The 20,752-nt window shown below is 44.5% G+C and overlaps 2 protein-coding genes across 2 annotated transcripts; one reads left to right on the top strand and one right to left on the bottom strand.

The window, feature by feature from the left end:
• Positions 1–379: 379 nt before the first annotated feature.
• Positions 380–5,483, top strand: LOC138632362 (BLOC-2 complex member HPS6). Its single transcript, XM_069717877.1, has 2 exons — positions 380–3,795; positions 4,223–5,483. The coding sequence occupies exon 1, from the start codon at positions 742–744 to the stop codon at positions 3,553–3,555; it is 2,814 nt and encodes a 937-aa protein (XP_069573978.1). The 5' UTR covers positions 380–741; the 3' UTR covers positions 3,556–3,795; positions 4,223–5,483.
• A 2,716-nt stretch (positions 5,484–8,199) lies between these two features.
• Positions 8,200–19,146, bottom strand: prom2 (prominin 2). The gene is given in 24 exon segments (XM_069717927.1): positions 8,200–9,205; positions 9,325–9,440; positions 9,618–9,707; positions 9,796–9,864; positions 11,206–11,286; positions 11,392–11,445; positions 11,542–11,634; positions 11,752–11,820; positions 11,924–12,067; positions 12,244–12,328; positions 12,577–12,665; positions 12,763–12,886; positions 12,988–13,140; positions 13,228–13,384; positions 13,500–13,563; positions 13,893–13,967; positions 14,875–15,071; positions 16,181–16,270; positions 16,373–16,436; positions 16,928–17,048; positions 17,328–17,533; positions 17,892–17,916; positions 17,918–17,945; positions 18,808–19,146. Coding segments are annotated over 24 exon segments (2,496 nt in total). The 5' UTR covers positions 19,064–19,146; the 3' UTR covers positions 8,200–9,159.
• Between the last annotated feature and the right edge of the window lie 1,606 nt (positions 19,147–20,752).

The raw sequence follows: 20,752 nt of genomic DNA, 5'->3' as shown, positions 1-20,752 counted from the left end.
TCTACTTCCACTACATTTCAGAAGGAAATATTATTCTTTCTACCTCACGACATTAATTTGACAATTATTACTTTTCAGATGAAGATTTGCCACAAAAGATAATATGACATTAATGGTGTCATAAATAGGCCAAACAAAAAGCAGTCAGAGGAACCAACTACTTTACTTTAATACTTTAACTACATTTTGCCACCAATACGAGGGTCTGAATACTTCTTCTCCGACAGAAGATGTTCAACTTTAAATTGGCGGACAAACTTTCTCACCGGCTGACTGAAGACCAACACGTGTCGGGAGTTGCTCTTCTCTCCGCCTGCGCACCATCTTTGTGCAGCTCCTCCTCTTATGCAAATCATCCTCGGTATCCGGAAATGAACAATCCCGTGATGTCAGGGGAGTGCTAGCGTAGCATGGGAATGACTCGAGTGCCTTTCTCGGTTTGCTCTCCAAACTTTCTCGGCAGTTACTGTCAGCTCACAGTTTAGCGCCGTCGTCGCGCCACAGGACATGGGGTTTTCCGGGGTCGCCAGCTGTCGGCGGACGTACCCTTGCGCGCGGACGGTCGCGGGCTCGACGCCTCCGGCGGGACCCGACGGGATGGTTCAGTCAGCCTCTCCGGGAGCCCGAGGTCAGATTTAAAGTGCCACACGAGCGAGCGGGCTAGTTGATAACATTGTGGCAAAGTAATTACCAGCTGCTGCGGGCGGAAACTGGGTGGAGGAGGAGGAGGGGGTGGGGACGATGGCGCGCTCGGTGTTGGAGCAACTGTCAGATTTCGGGGACTTTACCGGCAGCGCAGAGCTGACCGAGATTCTTAACCTGACCAACAGCGAGCACAATCTGGCGAATGTTCGCCTGAGCCCAGACGGACGTCACATCCATGTCATCCTCCGCAAGCCCAAGGTCGGTCTCGTGACTTTTGACAAGTATGAAAGACCCCAGCTGGCCCAGAGCCAGAAGAAGCAGGACTTGTGGTTGACACGAACAGTCCCCATCGTGGATGTTTTGTATTTGGACGGTGGTGGTGGCGGTAACAGCGGCATCAGGGGCGCAGCAGTTGTAGCTGTTGTTTATGAGAATGGAAAAGCCGAGTTTTGGAAATTCCAGGAGGGCAGAGCCGGCTGGCATCTTCTGCAAACGTCGGACTTGTGCAACAGCCCCCGGGCCAGAGTGGTGTCCGTCTGCGCCTGCTCCGGCCTCATCATCTGGTGCGAGGAGCGGCCGCCCTCGGAGAGCTCCCCGGCCCTCAGCTCGGCAAGGAACAAGTTGAGGTACTGCGTTTGCAGACGTGACTTCGCGCTGGAGGAAGGGGCTGTCGGCCTGGGAGGGGTGAAAATCGCCCTCCACAACAATCCCAAATTCGCCGTGATCGGCTCGGGCGAATACGTGCATCTTCTTCCCGACCTGAGAGTGAAGACCCTGCTAAACATCTCCAAATTTTTCCTCTCCTGGTCCCCGCGCCAGGACTCCTTCACAATCAGCACCACATGCAGAAACACGCCTCTGAAAAAGCTGCCGGCTAAGGACTCCGACTTTAAGAGGCTGGTGACCGACTGTTTGGGATATTTATCGGCTCTCGAGCCACCCGAGATCTTCAACTTCTGTCCAACGGGCTGCGGAGGCCTGCTTCTGCTGCTCGGTACTGGCTGGCTGTGTCTTCTGCAGAAAGATGGGACGCTGCGGCACGTATTCAAACTGGCAGACAACTGTTTGGTCAAATATGACACTCACACCAGCCTGTGCGTGTACCAGCGCACTGTGGCGCTACTGATAGGGCAAAACCTGCATCTGATAGACTTGAACTGTGGCAGAGAGCTGGAAAAGATGGTTTTGAAGAGAGAGGGGTTACTATACGCCAACCTGGCTGACCGATCGACGCCTCACCTGCTCTCAGAAACTGGACTTTTTGCGTTGGTGAACAGAGAGACGGACTCCGGAGACTTTAAAATGAAGCCTTCTGGTTTCAGTTCGGCGGAGGGCGTTCATCCCGGAGCCCTCCTGGTGGAGGCTGTCTTTGAAGAGGCCTGTAAATACTACCAGCAGAGGAGCCTGAGCAGCACCCGGCTCACCGTGGACGCCCTGAAGGAAGGAGGGAGGTTCCAGGCTCCCATCTCTTTAGCCTCCATCCTCAGGAACTACCTCAGCACCGGGCTGAGGCCGAAGGGAGCGGAGCTGTCCCAGAAGGGAGGAGGTGGATGTATGGCAGGGAATGACAAGCTCACGGGCTCTCTGGACGCTGAGCTAAAGGCTCTGGTCTCTCTGGAGGAGGTGAAGGGGAGTTTAGTGAGGGGGAGTGTCAAAGAGGTGGAGGCAGTGTGTGAGGGTCTAGTTGAGAAAGAGGTCGTGAGGCTGCTGTCGTATTCGGAGATGGACAAAGAGGCCCTGCTCTACCTCAACTCTATCTTCAGCATCTTCCCCCGCCAGGCGTGGAGGGCGGCGCAGGCCGCCCTGCAGCTACACTACAACGGGGAGGGTTCTCTGTCCAGCAGGGCACCTTCAGACGTGTGGAAAAATGTTCTCACTCCCGTAGCGACGTCCGGCCCCACAGCCTCCCTCCCGTACACGAACGGAGGGCCGAAACACGACCACAACCCGAAAAGTGACCACATTGCCAACCGCACAGCCACCGCTGCGAGCCCCGCTCCCCCGGCCGCGGCCCTGCCTGTGTTTGAGCTCCTCTGCCAGTCAGTTTTTCACTTCCAGCCCAGCCGGCTGCCCCGGTTCCTGGAGCTCGCCCAGCAGCAGCAGCAGCAGAGCTCCACAGGCCTGGGCCTGAGCCTGGCCTCTTCCTCCTGGAGCTTCTCCAGCGGGAGAGGAGGAGAGGGCGGCGAGAACAACGTGCCGCTCTATAAACGAGCGCTGGGCACCCTGTCCAGCTTAAACCCAGACCGAGACCAACACCAGGACACGGAGGTGGAGCTGCTGCTGGTCAGCGGGCGGCCCAACGCCATCCTGCAGGCGCTGAGGATCCTCATGGGCAAGCGGCAGTGGGAGCGGGTCACCCAGGTGGCCCACAGGTTCTGCAAGCAGAGTCCGCTGCTCAACAAGGAGATTTTTACTCGACTTCTGTGCGAGGTGGCTCAGCACAGAGACCTGGATCCCCACCTGGACCTGCTGTGGGCTCTGTGCCCCGAGGACTTTACCGTCACCACCATCCTTAACCTGGTGCTCCAAAACCTCCCCTCTCCCGACACGCCCTCTCACTCCTCCTCCTCCTCCTCCTGCTACATGTCCAGCACAGCCGCCTTGGCTCCCGCTCCTTTTGCAGACTCCCACAGCAGCGAGTTGACCATCGGACTGCTGAAGCCCCTGCTGAGGAAGGTGCTTCAGAGAGAGATCAAGCCGAGCCAGCGCTACGCTGACATCCTCCAGTCACCGTCGTTCCCCCCTCCAGCGCCTCCTCGCCAGCCCACCGAGCAGCCCAGCACCAGCGCAGACGCAGCGCCGCGCCACGACATCGGCCCGGCTCTCCCGGCAGAGACGCCTGAGCTTCAGTCGTCCTCGCGCTCGAGTGTTCAACGTGCCAGGGTGGCGCTACCCGCGAACCCAGTCTGATTTACATAGAAACGAACAAACGATAAACAAAACCAGTCACTCCACAGTCCACGCATAATCTGCCCGAAGTGTGATTCGGCGCGTTTTGACAATCATGTTTAAATAGAATAACACCAGTACGCTGCAGCGGGTATTATCAGTGCCAGAGTATTTTTTACACAGATTGGTAACGCAAGTTGAAGTACGACTACTAGAAACTATGAAATGACTACTGAAGATCCTACCCGTGTAAATATTCAGGTAATTCTAAGTCTTAAAGTGTACATACTGTGTCTGCAACTGTATTTATGTCTCAAGCCTTAACTGCACGTGGATGAGAATCGCATCGAGTGATCTTAACCTTTATCAGAATACCATAAGAAAGTAATAATATATTGCTCAGTGGAAAAACAAAGCCGCTAGCTCCCTATTTATCACCTTTATCTATTGGTTTGGAAAGACATTGCTGCCTTTACAATAGTTGTCTGCTAATCGTAGCTAAGTATAGCTTCCTTTTCACTTGCTGCTGTTCCTTTATGCAGCGGCTAATCTACCGAGTGGATTCGAGACAAGCTGGCTTTTGTAGCCGAATGTTTGCTTTAAGTGAGGTATGGGTTGAGAGGGGAGGGGGGGGGTCAAGGTTCCTGTACTGACTAAACATTAACCCGCTTTTCATTTCCTCGACTAGGCCGTGTAACCGCCCCAAACCCAAAACAATCTGCCTGCCAGTCTTTGGCTTCAAGTTTATTTCCTCCCCGGACTCCATCTTATCCGCTGGGCTCCAACTCACAAGACTTTTCCAGACAGGAAAAAAGTGACTCGCAGTTCCACTTTAAATTCAATTTCAGTGGTAATTCTGTTAGGCTTTCGAGTGTGCGCGGGACATATTATGACTAACACAGGCACCCCGCTGCTCGCATAAGGTCACGTATGTCCTCCCGTCGTGGACCCGGTGAGGATAATGTTATTAGAGATGATAGGCCCTCTGTCTTCTTGCCCCTGCACTTTTGTACTACATCACACCAGTCAGTCAGTATTGTTTGAACCGTGCTTTTGGTGCCTCTGTTGAAATGAATGTCTTCTGATTGAGTGCCGTAAACAAGGGTATATTTATGTGCCTGATGCGCTTGTTAATGCGCTCTCTTTGAGTGCTGTGTCTCGCTCGTTGTGGTTTAAAGAAAAGTGTTCTTGTGTGTATGAATGTGGAAGCTTCTGCTTATTTATTCTGTAACACTCGTTGGATGACTACTGAAGCGATAACCCTCGGCCCCCGCACGGGCGAGAAACTGTGTTCAGTGACGATCAAGACTCCGAAATGCCGCAGAACATTCAGAGTGCCTTTCACAGTGCTGCTCCTCATTTACAGGGTAGTGTCACATTTCTGCTGCGTCTCCTCGGCTTCACTCGTACTCTGGAGGCGGATCAGAGGATCTGCTTTCTGTATTGTAGAGTACAGTTGTTGTTGTTGTTGTTATTTTGTATTGTAATCATCTCTTTCTGTGCGGAGCAGCTTCTACCCTCCTCAATCAAAGGCTCATACAACATTTGAATTTCAATATGAAACCTTTTTTTTTTTTTTTATTTCTTTCTGGAGAGTAATTTGTGTCTCAGTATTGTTGTTCCGAGCTCTGTGCTCTGAACAAGCCTGAGCGAAATCTGTGCCACTGATGTCAGTTCAGCGCGGTGACTTTTACATCCAGGTTTCAGCCCATCTGAGATTCACAGGGAAATCCCTGACTTCCCCACACATGCCTGACGTTAAGACCGTTCTGACAGTAAACAGACTTTGTTCCTGTTAACAAAGAGATTCCTCCTTCATTTGCCTGACAAAGTTTCTTATCTTCTTTGTAACTTTGTTAATTTTGGTGATACACACTTATAGACGGTAATTGGAAAAAAGAAAATGTATTTATGAACAAAATGCTGTATGCCATTAAACTGGAGATAAAAAAAAAAAAAAACGTAGTTTGTTGTCCCGAGTTTTATATATTAAGTTTTTATTTTTCAGTGTAATCTATTTTAACAGCCCTGCAACAAATGTGAAGCTCGTAATGTGCCGTGCTGTCGAGGCTGGAGTCATTTTGATTCCACTTTTAAAAGCTTTAATTTGTTGACTTGTTTTGTTTCATTATGCTGTTATATTCAGTACCTCCTTGAAGCGTGGGGGACTTAATAGAGTAGTCAGTAAAAGATAAATGTGTCTGCCAGCTCATTTTAATGGTGCATCGCTGATATCTACGTGCCAAGTCCTTGTGCCCACAGACCGGTTTGTTCTGTTCTGTCTGCATGTTTCTTTTCACACTGCTGTACAAGAGCAAGCAGACAAATCGCACACTACTCAGTCTCGGACAGCTAAAACATAGCAAGGCCAGTGAAATCTTATAGGTTTATTCACACAGCTATCAAATGTCAATCCAACCTGAAACCAGTCTCCTGATATAAAATCTTACTGTGGCTACACCAACACTGCAGATCAGGCACACACAGTTACTCATTCATAGGATGCACTACCCCCCATTTCTGGAGTTTCACCATATCCCTTCCACGGGCAAATCCACTTACAGCCGCAGCCGTGCGAGTGCGTGATCCGAGAGGAAGGATTTGGATGTGTGAATGCACTCAGATGTTTGTATGGTCAGGGCCTGTAAAGAAAAGAAAAGTTCTGTTGTTACAAAAGCAAAGGTGGGCGACACTGCAGTGCATTTGCGTGGCTCTCGCAGTAAACAGGCAGGTTCCACGTGAGGGTGTGAAGGTATAATCACGGGAGTGGAGGTGGAAAGTGCCCAGTGAGTCCTGTATCTTTAGAGGGCAATAGAAGGCTGTCTTTCCAAAGGGCAGCAAAGCAGAGGAGAGGTGCAGCAACCTGTATAACCTGATCCCCACAGATCACTGCTGATCTATTTCTCTTCCTCCCTCCTCGCTCTCTCTTTCACTTGATGCCACTTTTATTCCCCCTTCCGATTGATTTTTCCCGTTATCCAGTGTCTCTTATTACGAGGTTTTTGAGTCATGCTGGCGCTGAACTGCCATCGATTCACTTGTTCTAATTATAGATGGCGTCCTGTAAACAACAATACATCTGAACAGATGCTGGCTGGCCCTCCCTGCTGCTGCTGCTGCGTCCTCTGCTTGTCTTTGAGCAGCTGAGTATATCCTGCAGAGTGGCACAAATGAATGCATCAGCAGACGGATGACGAAGTTAAAACACATTTTCATCACTCAAAGAGCTCATTAATATTTAACACAAGTCACAAATGTATTAAGAGAACACTAAAGCGTGCAGGGATTCAAATGGTTTTGATTAAGGTGATAGATTTTACAGTTTGTTTTTTTAAATCTAATAACCATGCTCCTGTTTTATTTCTCCTCTGTGGATCATCGACTTCATAATGAGTTTAGACTTTCCCCCCGAAGGATTATTAGTACATGTGTATACTGATTAGCCGAACAGCTGAATGCATTATTTATGAAAATAAGTTTGGGTAAATGATTCGAAATGTTTTTGCATTGTAGGGAAGTTGGTTTTGAGGATGACAGCTCTAGTTAACTTTCTGTTTCTGTGTGTGTGTGTGTGTGTGTGTGTGTGTGTGCGTGTGTGTGTTGTTTTTGTTTGGTGGTCACTGTGACCTCACAAAACCTGTTTGAATGATGAAGAATTTACATTTTTATATCCAAAATGTCAACTTCACTGTGGTTTCTGGTCATTATTCAGCACGATAACTCAGAGCGGAAGATTGTGACCATATTTCACATTTGGTCGAAGCTTGAAATGGTGATACTAATCATGGGCGTCCACTTTGAAAATGTGGTGATTGTAAAGATCTTCTGCGCTGTCAGGTTGAAGACGTGTGTGAGCCATCCATGTTTCAGAATATAGAGCTTCTTTGCGGTAACAGCCTTATTTGACACATCGTCTGCTATCAATCAGCTTAGTTGGCCAGCCGTGTGAACTCAATCAGGATTTCGTCAAAGTCTTCACTACATATATTATATTAATCTGGACATACATGGATGGTTGGCGGAGGCTTACAACAGTGAGGCGGTAATTCTAGTTTTTCTAAACCTCTGTCCAGGTGTTACTAAACTTCTCATTTAAGCAGTTTCTACTCCACAACATGAAGCAATGATAATATAGAGAAGGCTTCAATGAAAGTTTAACCCTTTCCGTCAGCTCACACAGTTCCCCCCCTCTCATATGTTAATCTACAGTACGTCACATGAGTGTGGAAATGTGATCTTGATCTGTAATCATGATCACATAGAGGCACCATTTGTCTACCACAGTAAATCATAATGTAATATAATCAGTGTGGCCTTTTAATCTGTGCAAGTATGCAGTTATGTTGTAGTGTCTTTTTAGCAGTTTGTGAGCAGTTTATGTTTGCAAGCAAGTCACATAACAGTAACAAAGTTCATCTGCCACAAAGTCAGAGCTAAATAAAATAATAGTGTTATTGTGACACATGCTACACGGGGACAAAGTGATGCAGTGTGGAAAAGGTTCATACCACACAAAAATAGAGTGTATACTGGGCGACAAATGTGCACTGTGAAAAGCACTTTTCTGGTATGTGTGGAAAACAGACGAAAACAGAGATTCCACTCACGTCACATGAAGCCGTCACGGCTGTATTCTGGAGAAAAGCAGACTCGGTGTGCTTGTTAAATCAGTGACAGTTTTTACTCACAGTATTTTTTTTTATAACAGCAGGCACAAAATGTTCACAACCTTTCAATCACATTGAACAAACAGACCATTTAAAGTGCTGTGAAACAGAAGATAAAACACAACCTACTGTCGAGTTCGTAGTAGTACAAAGTAAAAAAAAAAAATCATCATCATCAAATCACGAATCACGTCAGTCAAAATCAGTATGTACAACAATGTATTTGCAAACAAAATGGTAACAAAAAGAACTTTATAATGGCAATGTATGGTTCACAATTGTAAGACAAATAAGTGTATTCATTTAATGATTCACAGGAAATTGTGTTTTGACTTCCAAAAATCAGTGCAGGTAAAGGTAAGAATTCAGTTTAAAAAGTGTTTCCCATTGGTTTTAAGTCGCAAGGCCACAGTGATGTCGAGACAGAGAGTGGACATGAACAATCGTACAAATGTATAAATGTGATCACCTCTCAATGAAAATCTGCCTCAGTTTGAAATATGAAACACGTACTCTCAGAATTCAGCAGCAGCTCCATACATGAGATGCATACAAAACATCTTTGTCATGCAATAAGTGAAATAAATCTTTTTGAAATCTTCATTATAATGATGACAAAAAATTCCCTGCAGATTCCCTTACAGCCTGTGTCCCCTCCCCCCACCCCTTCTCCCCCCGAGGTCTATTTAGATATCACTTTAGAAATGCATTGCATGTAGACTGCAGTCACTTTATCCTGTAAGTGGCTTTGCTTCTCCACACTGTGGTGGTAAATAGATTTTTTTTTTTTTTAAAGACTTAATGATGTAACCGAACTTTCTTTTCAGTCTTGAGGTTTTTTTTCTTGTCAAAGTGATAATGTGCCACATCTGTAACTGGAGTGTAGCTTATATTTTTATTTTGTCAAGTGATGCAGCATTTGTGCCTGAAGTCCCCTACATGTTCCGTCCTCTCAGGTCTACTTCATCTGAGCCCGTGGGATGTGGTTCATGATTATGTTGTTGCTGGAAACAGACACATTAACAGCAGTCAAAGGCATCAGTCATTTTTGCACATAAGGATATTATGTGTGGAAATAGATTTAGTTAAAGCATGCTTGTAGTTCTTTGTTTGTGCTACTTACTCATAGACATTATCAGTGTACTTCATTTTCCTGTAGTACTTGGCTAGTTTGATGGAAAAGATGATGCTGGGGATGAAGAAGATCATGCACCAGCCCAGACTGAACCAGAACGCATTCTGAGTAGAGAAAAGATCAAATGAGAACAATGCAGAAGTCACACAAACACAAAGAGAAAAGGAACAAAATCAAATTCGCCGGTTCTCAAACTGGTCGCTTCCCTCCAGACTTCAGTCTGTCTAAGAGAAACCAATTAGGTGAAGCTGTAGGTGGACCTAACAGCATCTGATCCTCACCAGAGACTCCACTATGTGTGCGCAGAGGGTGACCTCAGCAGAGTCCACGGCGCTCGCTACGGGTCCACAGCGGCCAACCTGCTGTGTGATCTGAGGAAGAACACACAGATCAGTAACAGTGCAAAAGGTTAACATGTTGTGTGTGCATTTATATCAACAAACTTTGAACAGACTGTACCGTGAGGTTGGCCCACACAGCATAAGCAACGAAGTAATCCAGTTGACAGTCCAAAAACTTTCTGCTTTCCTGAGATTGAGCGAGAAAAAAAAAGAGTAAATTCCAGACATTTTCTGCCTGCTTTACAGAGGGAGGTCATGAGGAATCAGTGGAACCATCTCAGCAAGTGGAGTTCTGCTTGAATCCTCTGAAGCAGTCAGTATTTTATACTAAAAGTGAATTTCAAAGGGCTCTACATAACGCATTCAATCATTAAAGGATAAAGTATCTACTGTGTTTGTCTGACTGATTCTCTACTGGGTATTCAAAGCCTCTTTATCAGGGCGACATTTTCTTTCATTAAAAGGAAAATGATCACTGATTCTGAGTCAGTCCCTTGTTCACAGTCCTGCTGCATTAATACTCACTAGACTAGAGCATCAAATATCGGTAGAAAATTGAGATAGTCCCCAACAAATACTGCCGACTGAGCAATTTTTTAAAGAAATTCCTGTGCCAGTGTGCAAAAAAAATTTGAGAACATTATTATCTTCAGTAGAAATGAATGGGTGCTTGTGTCTGAGTGCGACAGACAGGTCAGGGGAGGATGTTCAGAGATGGACTGACACATTTGTTATTTGTTGACTTGAAGAAAATATACAACAATATCAAGGAGTAAGTGCAAGGTGGATACATAAAGTGGACCCTTTTCCCATGTTTTCCACATGGGACACGTGTAGCACGTGTTGCAACACATCATAACATGGGGAAAATATGTGAAAAGTTTTTTTTAGGCTTTACACATTACAGAATAAAAATGTTCCAAAACCACATATTTCCCATGGACAAAATACAAGTTTGACATGTGCATCACATATGATCAGTTTTTCTGTAAGTGGGTGCTTAAGTTTCAGCTAAAGGCAGTGGATTTCAAGGACTTTGAATGTCTATTTTGTCCACTTCTTCTCAGTACTAAGGTAAACAGAAAGTAAATACTGTTTCTGCATGGTTAGTTTGGACTCTATTGACTTGTTTTTAAAGTCTTTTCTATGACACTGAAATGGCAATGCAGACACTGAGGAAGTGGTTCAATATGTTCTGTTTTCTCTGTTTGTGTAAGGATCCTGCAGCTTTTCACACCAGATATATACCTTAGAAATAAAATCCACACATCTTCTAACCAGCTAGCGGTTAGTTACCGAAAAGCATGCACAACTACAATCAAAGATTAGTACAACCAGACGTAATTCATGCCCCGTGGATGTGGACCCAACAAGCACATTGTTTCCACTATGAGCAGCACTGAGTGAGCCTCAGCCCCTGCCCCCACCCCCCACCAGCTAAATGGCTGACCGACCTCAGGCATTAACAGACCACATGGAACACCTTTTTTTTTTTTTTCAAACTCATGTGACTGGTGGCTGTACTCACGGTCTTGATGATCTGTGTTGTATTTGTGTTGAGGAATTCTTGTGCTGCTCCCACATCGCTCAGCACCTCCCCCACTGTTCCCTGGAAGAGCCAGAGAGGCAAGAAGAATGAGCCCCAGAAAAAAAGAAAAAGAGAGGATAATGATCTTGATTCTTGGCAGCTCCAGGTGTCAGACAATGTACTCACATTGATTTTTCCTGCAGTAGATTGAAGGCTGTTGATGGTTGAATTCAGGTCTTCCTAAAGGCAAAAACAATAAATGTCTCTTTAGAAATTCACATGGAGGAAAATGAGGAGATTGGGAGCGATGGCAGGAGAGACAGACCAAGCACTCACCAGCTGTGGGATGATGGTTGTCTCTATGTCAGCCTGGATCAGCCTCAGGTCCCAGGCCCCATTTTGGAGTTTTCTACGAATATCACTGTTTGTCTAGAAACCAGCAAAGGGTTTGCCAGTAAATAAATAAAAGCAGCAGTGGTTCGTAGCAGAGTAAAGTGTAGAATATTAACATGGGAATATGTGTTATGTTAAAGTCTTGTGGCTCACTTGTAAAGTAGCGAGCTGATCGATTTTATCTGCTGTTGTGTTCAGACTGATGCTGGAAATGTCGTTTATCTGAGAGACGAGCAAAAGGCACCGGATCACAATTACATCTTACACATGGACACATGTTACGTATGGATACATGTAATGACAGTACACAGGAATAAGGCAGTACCTGCTGTGTGGTAGCAGCCGAGTCAAAATTTGTAGCCTCGGCGGCGATGTTTCCGAGTTGTTTTTTGACATCAGCGCTGAGAAGGGTGACTGAGGACAGAGTGATATCTGTATCCTCAAAGTTCTGCTCGATCTCCTTCGTGTACTGTGTGTAACAACGGAGAGAAGGTGAGAGAGAAAAATGAACATTTGATGTGATCATTTTGATTAGGTTAACAAAATCAAAGCATTTCAGTGTATACAGTATATCTTACATTTTATTTGTAATTATTTTTTTTAATTTTTTTTTAAGTTGAAAGAAAGAAAAGAAAGAAAACTCACTTTAGATACATTGAGCAGGTCTCCTAGGTCTACGAGCTCATACAAGTGGAGCGCTGTCCACACGGGCTTGTCTTTGTCACAGTCTCTGTAAAAATGACCATCAAATATAACCAAGTTATTCACACAGGCACAATTACAGATTTGAGGTGTTTTATGAATCCTAATAACTTGCGGGCCACAAAGAAAAAGGGAGGATAGAATAAAGCAAAAAATAAATAGAAACCTTGACTTATTTTATTGGATGGAAATGCGTGTGATAAATGCCATAAAAGAGCAAAATAAACAAGACTACGTGGAACATGTACGTGTGGGAGATGACCTGACATTACATACCTATAGATATCAGAGATATTGATGTTAGTTTTCAGTCCCAAAGTTGGACCTATTTCCAGCCCTGGAATTAAACCTGGTGTGTCAATAAACTGTGGACAGAAGAGACACAGCATCTGTAGCATCTTTCTATGTTCTGTTAATGTACACGTATGTGCAGGTATACTGTGTGTGACCGTATGTCACTACCTTTAGCAGCTGTCCATTGTTCCAGGGCTGACAGAGCAGAGTGTAAACATTTCCACCCAGCAAGAAGAGAAGCAGTACCACTATCATGAAGAGCCAGGAGAAGAGGAAGCTGAAACCTGCACCTCTGCAACCACAGGGGTCAGAGGTCAAACAAGAACTCAGGAGGGGAAGAGGTATGATGATTCCCACGTGGAAATGCAAACAACATTACAACCCGGCACTCACATCATGAGGAAGGTGCCTCCACAGTCCGCTGTGCAGGAGCGCGTCGAGGGGTTTGCGTTGGGCTTCAGACCCAGCGGGCCCAGAACCAGACCCAGGAGGTTACACACTACCACCAGGAGGACCACACAGCACAGGGACACACACACACCCCATCTGAAGAGGTATGCACACATGACGGGTGATCTGTGGGGTTTAATTCTGCTATTGATCATGTGGGTTTTGCACTTCCAGGCTTTTTACCTGATACCCTCAGCTGTCTCCACTTGTGGCAAGACTCGGTCGATTTCTTTTTGTATGTCCTTCAGAGTCCCCAACACATTGGTCAAAGTGGACAGAGGGAGGTCACTGGAAACCTGGGCGATCTGTTTTTCTATGTCACCCAGCAGCTGGATGCTCACTAAAGCAGACAAGCCAAGACATATACACTCATATTTCTTTTAAAAATTGATGTTCAAAATTGATCATTCAACTCATCAGGTTCATCTTGGAGAACAATTGCAGTGTTGACTCACTTTCTACTACATCCTTGGTATCATTGGTTACCCTCTGAGGGATGCTGTGTAAATAGTCCGCCACCTGAGATGAAGACAAGCTGCGCGCTCACTTTCATAATTTAATACACATAGTTACTTAATGAGTCTTTCTGCTGTCTGATGATCTCTTTTCTATGAAAAAGCAACGTTGTTGTCAGCCAGAGATTTATCTCACATTTAATACACTTCACCTCAAACTGTGAGGCTAAACAATAAAACAAACATCCATTCTTCACATTTAATTATATTATCCTTGGTTGAAACCTCTTCAAATTTCCTCCCCACTTATTCTGATATGTTAACAAGGCTGGTGTTATATTATAAAGATTAATGGTCCTATTATCATGCTTTCATTTGCCAGAAGTCACTGACCTCGTTGATTTTGGATTGGAGATTAGTTTTGACGACTTCATCAACTGCAGACTGAAACTCATTCAAACTGGGAGTCTGTGGAGAACAAGCAGACACACACAAACCCATGTGAACACCAATCACGTGTCAAACACAGAAGGCAATTTGAGGACTCTCCCTTGTTGGCCAAATATGTCCCCCATGTTAACCAGCTGACCCCCTCTCCATCCTCTGGTAGTAAGTTGATTATATTGGTGTAGTCTGACTTATTTATTGATCCTTTATCTAAAATATCAGTAGCCTAATTGTGCTGTGTATTAATAAATCACAGTGTATTGATAAATATTCCCATTGGGCCATCATCCCCCGTTAGAAAAAAATTAATTACCTAGTGATCATACCTTAGACTAACAGAAGGGGGCAGCAAATTTTAGCAAAACAAGCATACGTTTTCATGGATGCTATCAAAGAGCCACAAGGTCTGACTGAGAGGAGGAGAGGAGAGGAGAGGAGAGGAGAGGAGAGGAGAGGAGAGGAGAGGAGAGGAGAGGAGAGGAGAGGAGAGGAGAGGAGAGGAGAGGAGAGGAGAGGATGTATGTATGTATGTGTCAGAAGTGTAAGAGAAGAACAGATGGGTGGAGGACAAGTCAGCAGTTCAGACAAAGCCAAACACGAGGAGTTATTATCGCGTGTCACACCGTCTCTGCGTGCGTCAGGGTTAGTTTGATTGCATGTATGAATAACTCTTCCTGTTTGTCCATGATAATGTCTCGTAAAATTCTGTAACAAGGCTGATTCTGGGTCTTTGTAAACTGAGCAATCAAACCTGACTCCTCTTTTTGTGTAAAACACTTCAGCTGACAGGAGTGGGTGTTCACTCTTTATGCCTTATTTGTTTTTGTTACTCAGACATTTACGGAACCCACTCATCTATTCAAGAAGAAATAAAGCCCACAAGAATGATTCATGTAGAATATTAGCTTACATAAAGATCAGTACTTACAGTGATGGTGGTATCCAGTGTTACTTTCTGTAGCTCTGTACTCAGGTTGTTACAGTCAATGCAGGTTTGCTTGGATAAAGTCTGATTGATGTGATTTCTAACAGCAGTGATGTTGGCCTGGACGCGGTTCATGCTGGACTGCAGCTGGGCCAAAGATGAGTTCAGCTTGCTCAGCTGATCACTGGTGTTCATAGCTTCTGCTCATTTAAACAAACAAAAACAAAAAACACACATTATATTTATTAGTGTATGTGCACATGTAAAAACGAATCATTTGAAGACACGAATATGTGACCTTTTTGTTGCTACCTGTGGCTTTGAATTCAAAAGCAATTTAAAAAAAGTTGAAATGAAAACTGAGCCCAGTAAGACAACAGGAATGATTTTTGGGTGGGAGATATTACCCAACTGTTTTTAGCAAAGATTGAGAAATATTTTCCATATTACTCTACTGAGTCTGCTCTGTGTTACTCTGAGAGTGGATGTCAGCAGATGATTAACTGAATCAGCACTTATTTGTGGAACGACTACAGCCAAGAAAAATACTAGAATCATCCAAATTTTATTACAACATACTTGAATTTATTCACACACATCCTGTGTTAGGGTGCCTGATTCAAAACAAAAAAAGCACTGCTGACTGTTTAAAAGCACGACTAAAGGAGATGGAGATGGTTTGTCTCAACACTTACCAAAGCTTCCAGCCACAGAAGACACACGCATTGCTGTCCGATTATAGAACACCGCATCCATTATTGAACTGTCTAAGGAAGCCCATGTGACATGTTATAATGCTCGAGGCTTTCTGTACCCAAAGTATTAGAAGATACTCAACATTCAAGAACTCATATCGAGATTAGGAGCTAAACAATATGATGAGGGATATCTCTGCTTTTGACTCGACAACAAGACACATAAATCCGGACACAGGCTCAGATTTGGAGCCCCTTGGCCTGTGCCCAGCAATCCCCTTGCATCTGTGGGGTGGGACATTACTGAGCGATTATCTCTTCACTTGCATATGTCTGTATATGTTGCTGTCTCCTTTTGCTATGTAATAACTAATAAAAAAAAAATTAAAAAATAAAAATTTAAAAAGCTGCTCACAAATGAGAACATTTAGTAGGTTTAAGACTTTCTTCAAGACTTTTCATTGTCTGGGTTTGAAGTGAAATGCAGGTACATTGCCGTTAAGAGCAGCTCTCGCCTGCATCATGTGATTACTGATCTCTTGTCAAATATGCACACAAGCATTTACATGCTGACACTGGAGCAGGACGGAGCATGCAGACACACCATACTTTACCTTGGTCCAGAAGTTTAACGGAGCGCAGCGGTCGATCCAGGGTTCCTTTGAAATGTTCCTGGATTTGTGTTCCCAGGTGAAGTCCGATGGCTAAAACATACAGAACAATTAGTGTGACATGGTTAGACATGTGACGAGAACTAAAGTGGTTCCTCTGTTTTTTTAAATTTATTTTTAGTTCCTTGTTCTTACCATAGAGGTTGGTGGTAACGTTCGCTACAGTTTTATAGCTCTCAGTCACGACATAGTCAACTTGCTAGAGAGAAGTGGAGGAAAAATAAACGATTTCAATGTGTGTACTTAAGATATGGGTTGAAATACAACATGTTTGACCTATTACATGAGTTAATCATGCAGGGCAGCTTTTGAAACTGAAGAACAACAAACAGAAAACAGCCATGTCTTTCCCTCCAGCCTTGTTTCTAATCTCTTGTCTCTTCAGATAAGCATATTGACACGGCAGAACACAAGAGCTGGTCTTTTATCAGTGGACTGACTCGAGAATTTGGGAGTCTGTTTGCATCTCACACAAAAGCTGTCGGCTCACAGGAGATTGATGGCAGCAGTGCAGGACTTAATGTGACTCATGCTAAACAGACTCTGACAAAGTTATAAATGGTTTTTACAATCAAAATGGTTTACGAATCAAGATCAAGAGCCAACCAGTGCTGACAAATGCTGCCATAATGGGACCTTTGACCTTTGGATCTTTCCAGACTTCAATCTGCCAAAAATGTTTTCTCTTGCCTGAGGAACAGCGGTGAGGAAGGTGTGAATGTTGTTTATAGTGTTGCTGAGCTCCACCGGACTCTGGTCCACGCTCACTTTGATGGCTTCGTTACTCTTGAACATGCAGACGTTTCCAGCTCTACGCAGCAAACACACACACACACACACACACACACACACACACACACACACACACACACACACACACACACACACACACACACACACACACACACACACACACACACACACATAGACAGACCCAATTCAATTTGTATCCTGAACATAAAGATAATCTGAGGGAGACACACACATGCAGTGAACAATGCACTTTCAAGCTTTCTTTTTCATTGCCAATTTCAGATAACACTTCATCATCACGCTGTTCAAAAACACACAAGAGTACACGTGCACTTACAGGATAATGATTGTGGTGACGAATGCACTCCAGTAGAGAGTTCTTCTTCGACAGTGAATTGAGGATGACTGCTTCTGGTACATCTTCCCGCCACAATTGCCACAGCAGCGACAGCATGCCAGGAAGAAGCCAATTATGAGCATCAGAACGATGTACAGGATACCGATGGCTGCACACACCAGGAAGCCCACTTCATACACCAGAAACTGAACACAAAACACACAGAAAAATTACGTGTATCCCAACTAAAATGGCACAAATAACAATTTCAAGGCCAAGATGGCAGAAGTGCATCAACGTCTTTGTGGCCTCTCGTGACGTCAAACACCAGTGAAACATCACTAAACAGTAGTTTTACTTTACTGTGGTGACAGTCCACAATCACTGCGGATGAAAGGGTCTCAGTGACTTCAGTGGACTTTGATACAAACACACAAAGATGCTTTAACGTTAAACATTCTCAGATTACCGGCTGGAGGGGATAGGGGGAGGGTAAATCACAAGGGTCCCACGAAATAGAAGCTCATGTCCTAGAATATGTAAAACTCATGCATGTTCACTTACTTCTTTGATGATTTCTTGATCTGATGGCACCCTGGACTATTTTCAGGATTACATCTAGATTAAACAAATTGACAAAAAATTGAGAAGACACAAACTCTTTTTTTTTTTTTTTTTTTTAAAGAATAGTAGCTATCCCAATTCAAAGTTCCTAATGTCTATCCTAGTCATCCATTAACAAAAGCAAGTCTGCCCACAGACACAATGTGACCTTTGCCCTGTACAAACATTTAAAATATTTCACATTGTAAAAGTGGACATCTGACACGTCCATCTCGTAGTTACTAGGAAACCAGGAAACCAAGATGGCTTCCTGGGAAGATTTGATTTTCTACACACACACAAAAAAATACAATACAAAGCCGGCCACTTATGGTCCCACTGAACCCTGTTATTGTGGATATTGTTCAGAAAAAACAGGTTCAGGTAACTAAGAAGATATTGTGTTCAGGTGCTCTTCCCACAAGCTATTTTTCTAGTTCTCACCATCTGTCTGTATCATGTTACACAGGATCCAAATTTATATGTAAGCTTTGCATTTCCCTTTTCTTCCACTATAAAACATTTATACATATATGGCCTCTGGCTTAATGGCTCGCAGTGAAGCAGAAACCCAAAGTTAAGGAAGTTAATAAGCTATCCGGCTACTCCTGCCATCTTTTTGTACTGACATCACAGAGCAGGAGTGAAGGTTAAAAGTGGTCTCTCAACTTTGACTCGGTAGGAAAATTTTGCCCGGCACAAAGCACGGAGGCGGAAGTGTTTTTACATGATTTGAATTGGTTGCACTGTAAACTTGTGGCAGGAAATCCTCAGATGTGCATGAACAGAATTAATGAGTAATGAGACAAGAAACTACACATCAGAGCATGACTGCAGAGAGTCAAAACATCTTGTGACTAGTAGTGACGACACTGACCTGTAGGGAAGGGGTTAGGCTGGACTTTGTGGAGGAAGGATTGGACCAGGGCTGCCATAAAGCTGGTGTCTCTCTCTGCTGTGTCCTTGTACAGAGGCTGGGTGAGGCTCTGTGGGGCCGCGGCTGCTGCACAGACAGTCGGCGGAGGGACGGACTGGGCCAGGCTGAGCCCCAGCAGCATCACTCCGACTGCACCCCTGACCGGCCCGGTGCCGCCCTGCCACCCCCGACCTCTCATATTCTCACATAACCTCATGTTTGAAGGCGGCGGGTGAAAGACTCGGAGGGAGAAAGCCGGTTTGAGGAGTGATCAACTCATGGCACAGGCTCTGTCTTGATGCATCTAGAAACAAGACAAAGACACTGAATACAATGGTAGACTCATACAAAGCAGGAAAATAGGAGATTGGAGAAATAACTCCCAGAAGCCCACAGACTGAGTCACACAAGAGACTGCAGTTCGTTACAGTGGGGGGAGGGGAGGGGAGTGCTGCTATTTTGCAAAAGAACCGCAACAATAAAATTTTGTAAATGGGAAATCTAAATGTTAAGCCAATGCCCTTTTCAGTTGTGACGAACAGTTCCCCTGTAAGCTTCTGCTTCATACTGCACTTATCTGGAGGCTTTCTGACACGGAGTATAGGTGATGCTGGCAATTAAAAGTTACAAGTAAAGTTGGTGAACAATTAGATAATACGTGAAGGGTTAACATAACCTGTCAGAACTGTGTTTGGAGTGTAAACACACAAAGAAGCCTCATCCGACTCAGGCACCTGCATCACCTCTGTTTGTCTTAAACCATGCAGAGCCAGACAGTAAAACATTTATCAAAACTGTGTTTTTGTAAGTGGGGCACTCACAAGTTAATTACTTCACAAGGCTTTGAACTAACTGAACACATCTGCTTCTTTTTGTGCTTAAAACAGGCTGTCTGTTTCCTTTAAAATACTATTACTAAAAGAGCACACCACAGCATGAGCTTGTTGTTTTTTTACTTTACATTCTGCAGCTCTGGAAGCAAAATGTTTCGTCCAGGTCTTGGGCGCTAAGTAGAGGTAAGAGGGTGATGAACTGAGATCAAAGTGAAAAAGCAGGATGAGAGATCAAGAAGGAACAGAGACTGTAGAGGTAAACGGAAAGGAAGCAGCAGGACAACAGAGTGATCATTTAAGCTGTTTTCTTCCAGTCAACTCACCTGTCTCGGCCGCACAGGGAAGGAGAGTCGTGCTGTTCTGACCTCCAGTTGGTCCGTGTTAGGCGTGGGACTCTCACAGTCGAGAAGAAACCCGATATATGCTCAAATCCTGCTGTTAAATTGACTGTGTTCTTAGAGAAGAAAGGGAGGGAGAAAATGGATCAGAGGCAGAAAGGGTGGGTCTTATAGTGAGAAAGGCAGAGGGAGAGGGAGGGACATGTAGGAAGGGAAAGTATCAGAAGAGAAGTTAATAACGGCCAATGTTACCATGAAACAAATGGTATTTTCCCCGCTTTGTTTCCTGGGTCCTGAAACTTTGTACAAATAGCGGTGAACATTGTGATGTGGCTTTTTTTTTTTTGGTGGAGTGGTGGATATTACTACTGAGCACACCCTATTCTAATAAAAAGTAATCTATTTGTTTGTTGGATGAAAAGGTTATTTCCAGTCAAGTAAATCCATTCACAGATGCTATGTTGTTGTGTGCAAGTAAGCAAAGACGGTCCAAATATGCAGGACAAGATAGCTGGGATGAATACACTTGGGGAAGGGTGTACTGAGAACACCAAAATATCTTAACGGTTGCCCAGAAATTCTCTCAAATATTTCAGCAAACTTGTTTATTATCGGCTACAGCTGAGGCATGATGTTTCCCCATGTTATCAGCATGCAATCAAAAACACACAGATATACAGTACACCTCTGCAGTTGTACGAGTCAGGACAAGAAGAGAAGCACTGTCGTCTACAC

Source organism: Brachyistius frenatus, unplaced genomic scaffold, assembly GCF_029030835.1.
Source record: "Brachyistius frenatus isolate BFR_SWC_R1_liver_20210118 unplaced genomic scaffold, ASM2903083v1 Contig_183, whole genome shotgun sequence".
In the NCBI taxonomy this organism is placed as follows: domain Eukaryota; kingdom Metazoa; phylum Chordata; class Actinopteri; family Embiotocidae; genus Brachyistius; species Brachyistius frenatus.
Note: the sequence above shows the minus strand (reverse complement) of the source record. Positions and strands in the feature narration are given on the sequence as shown.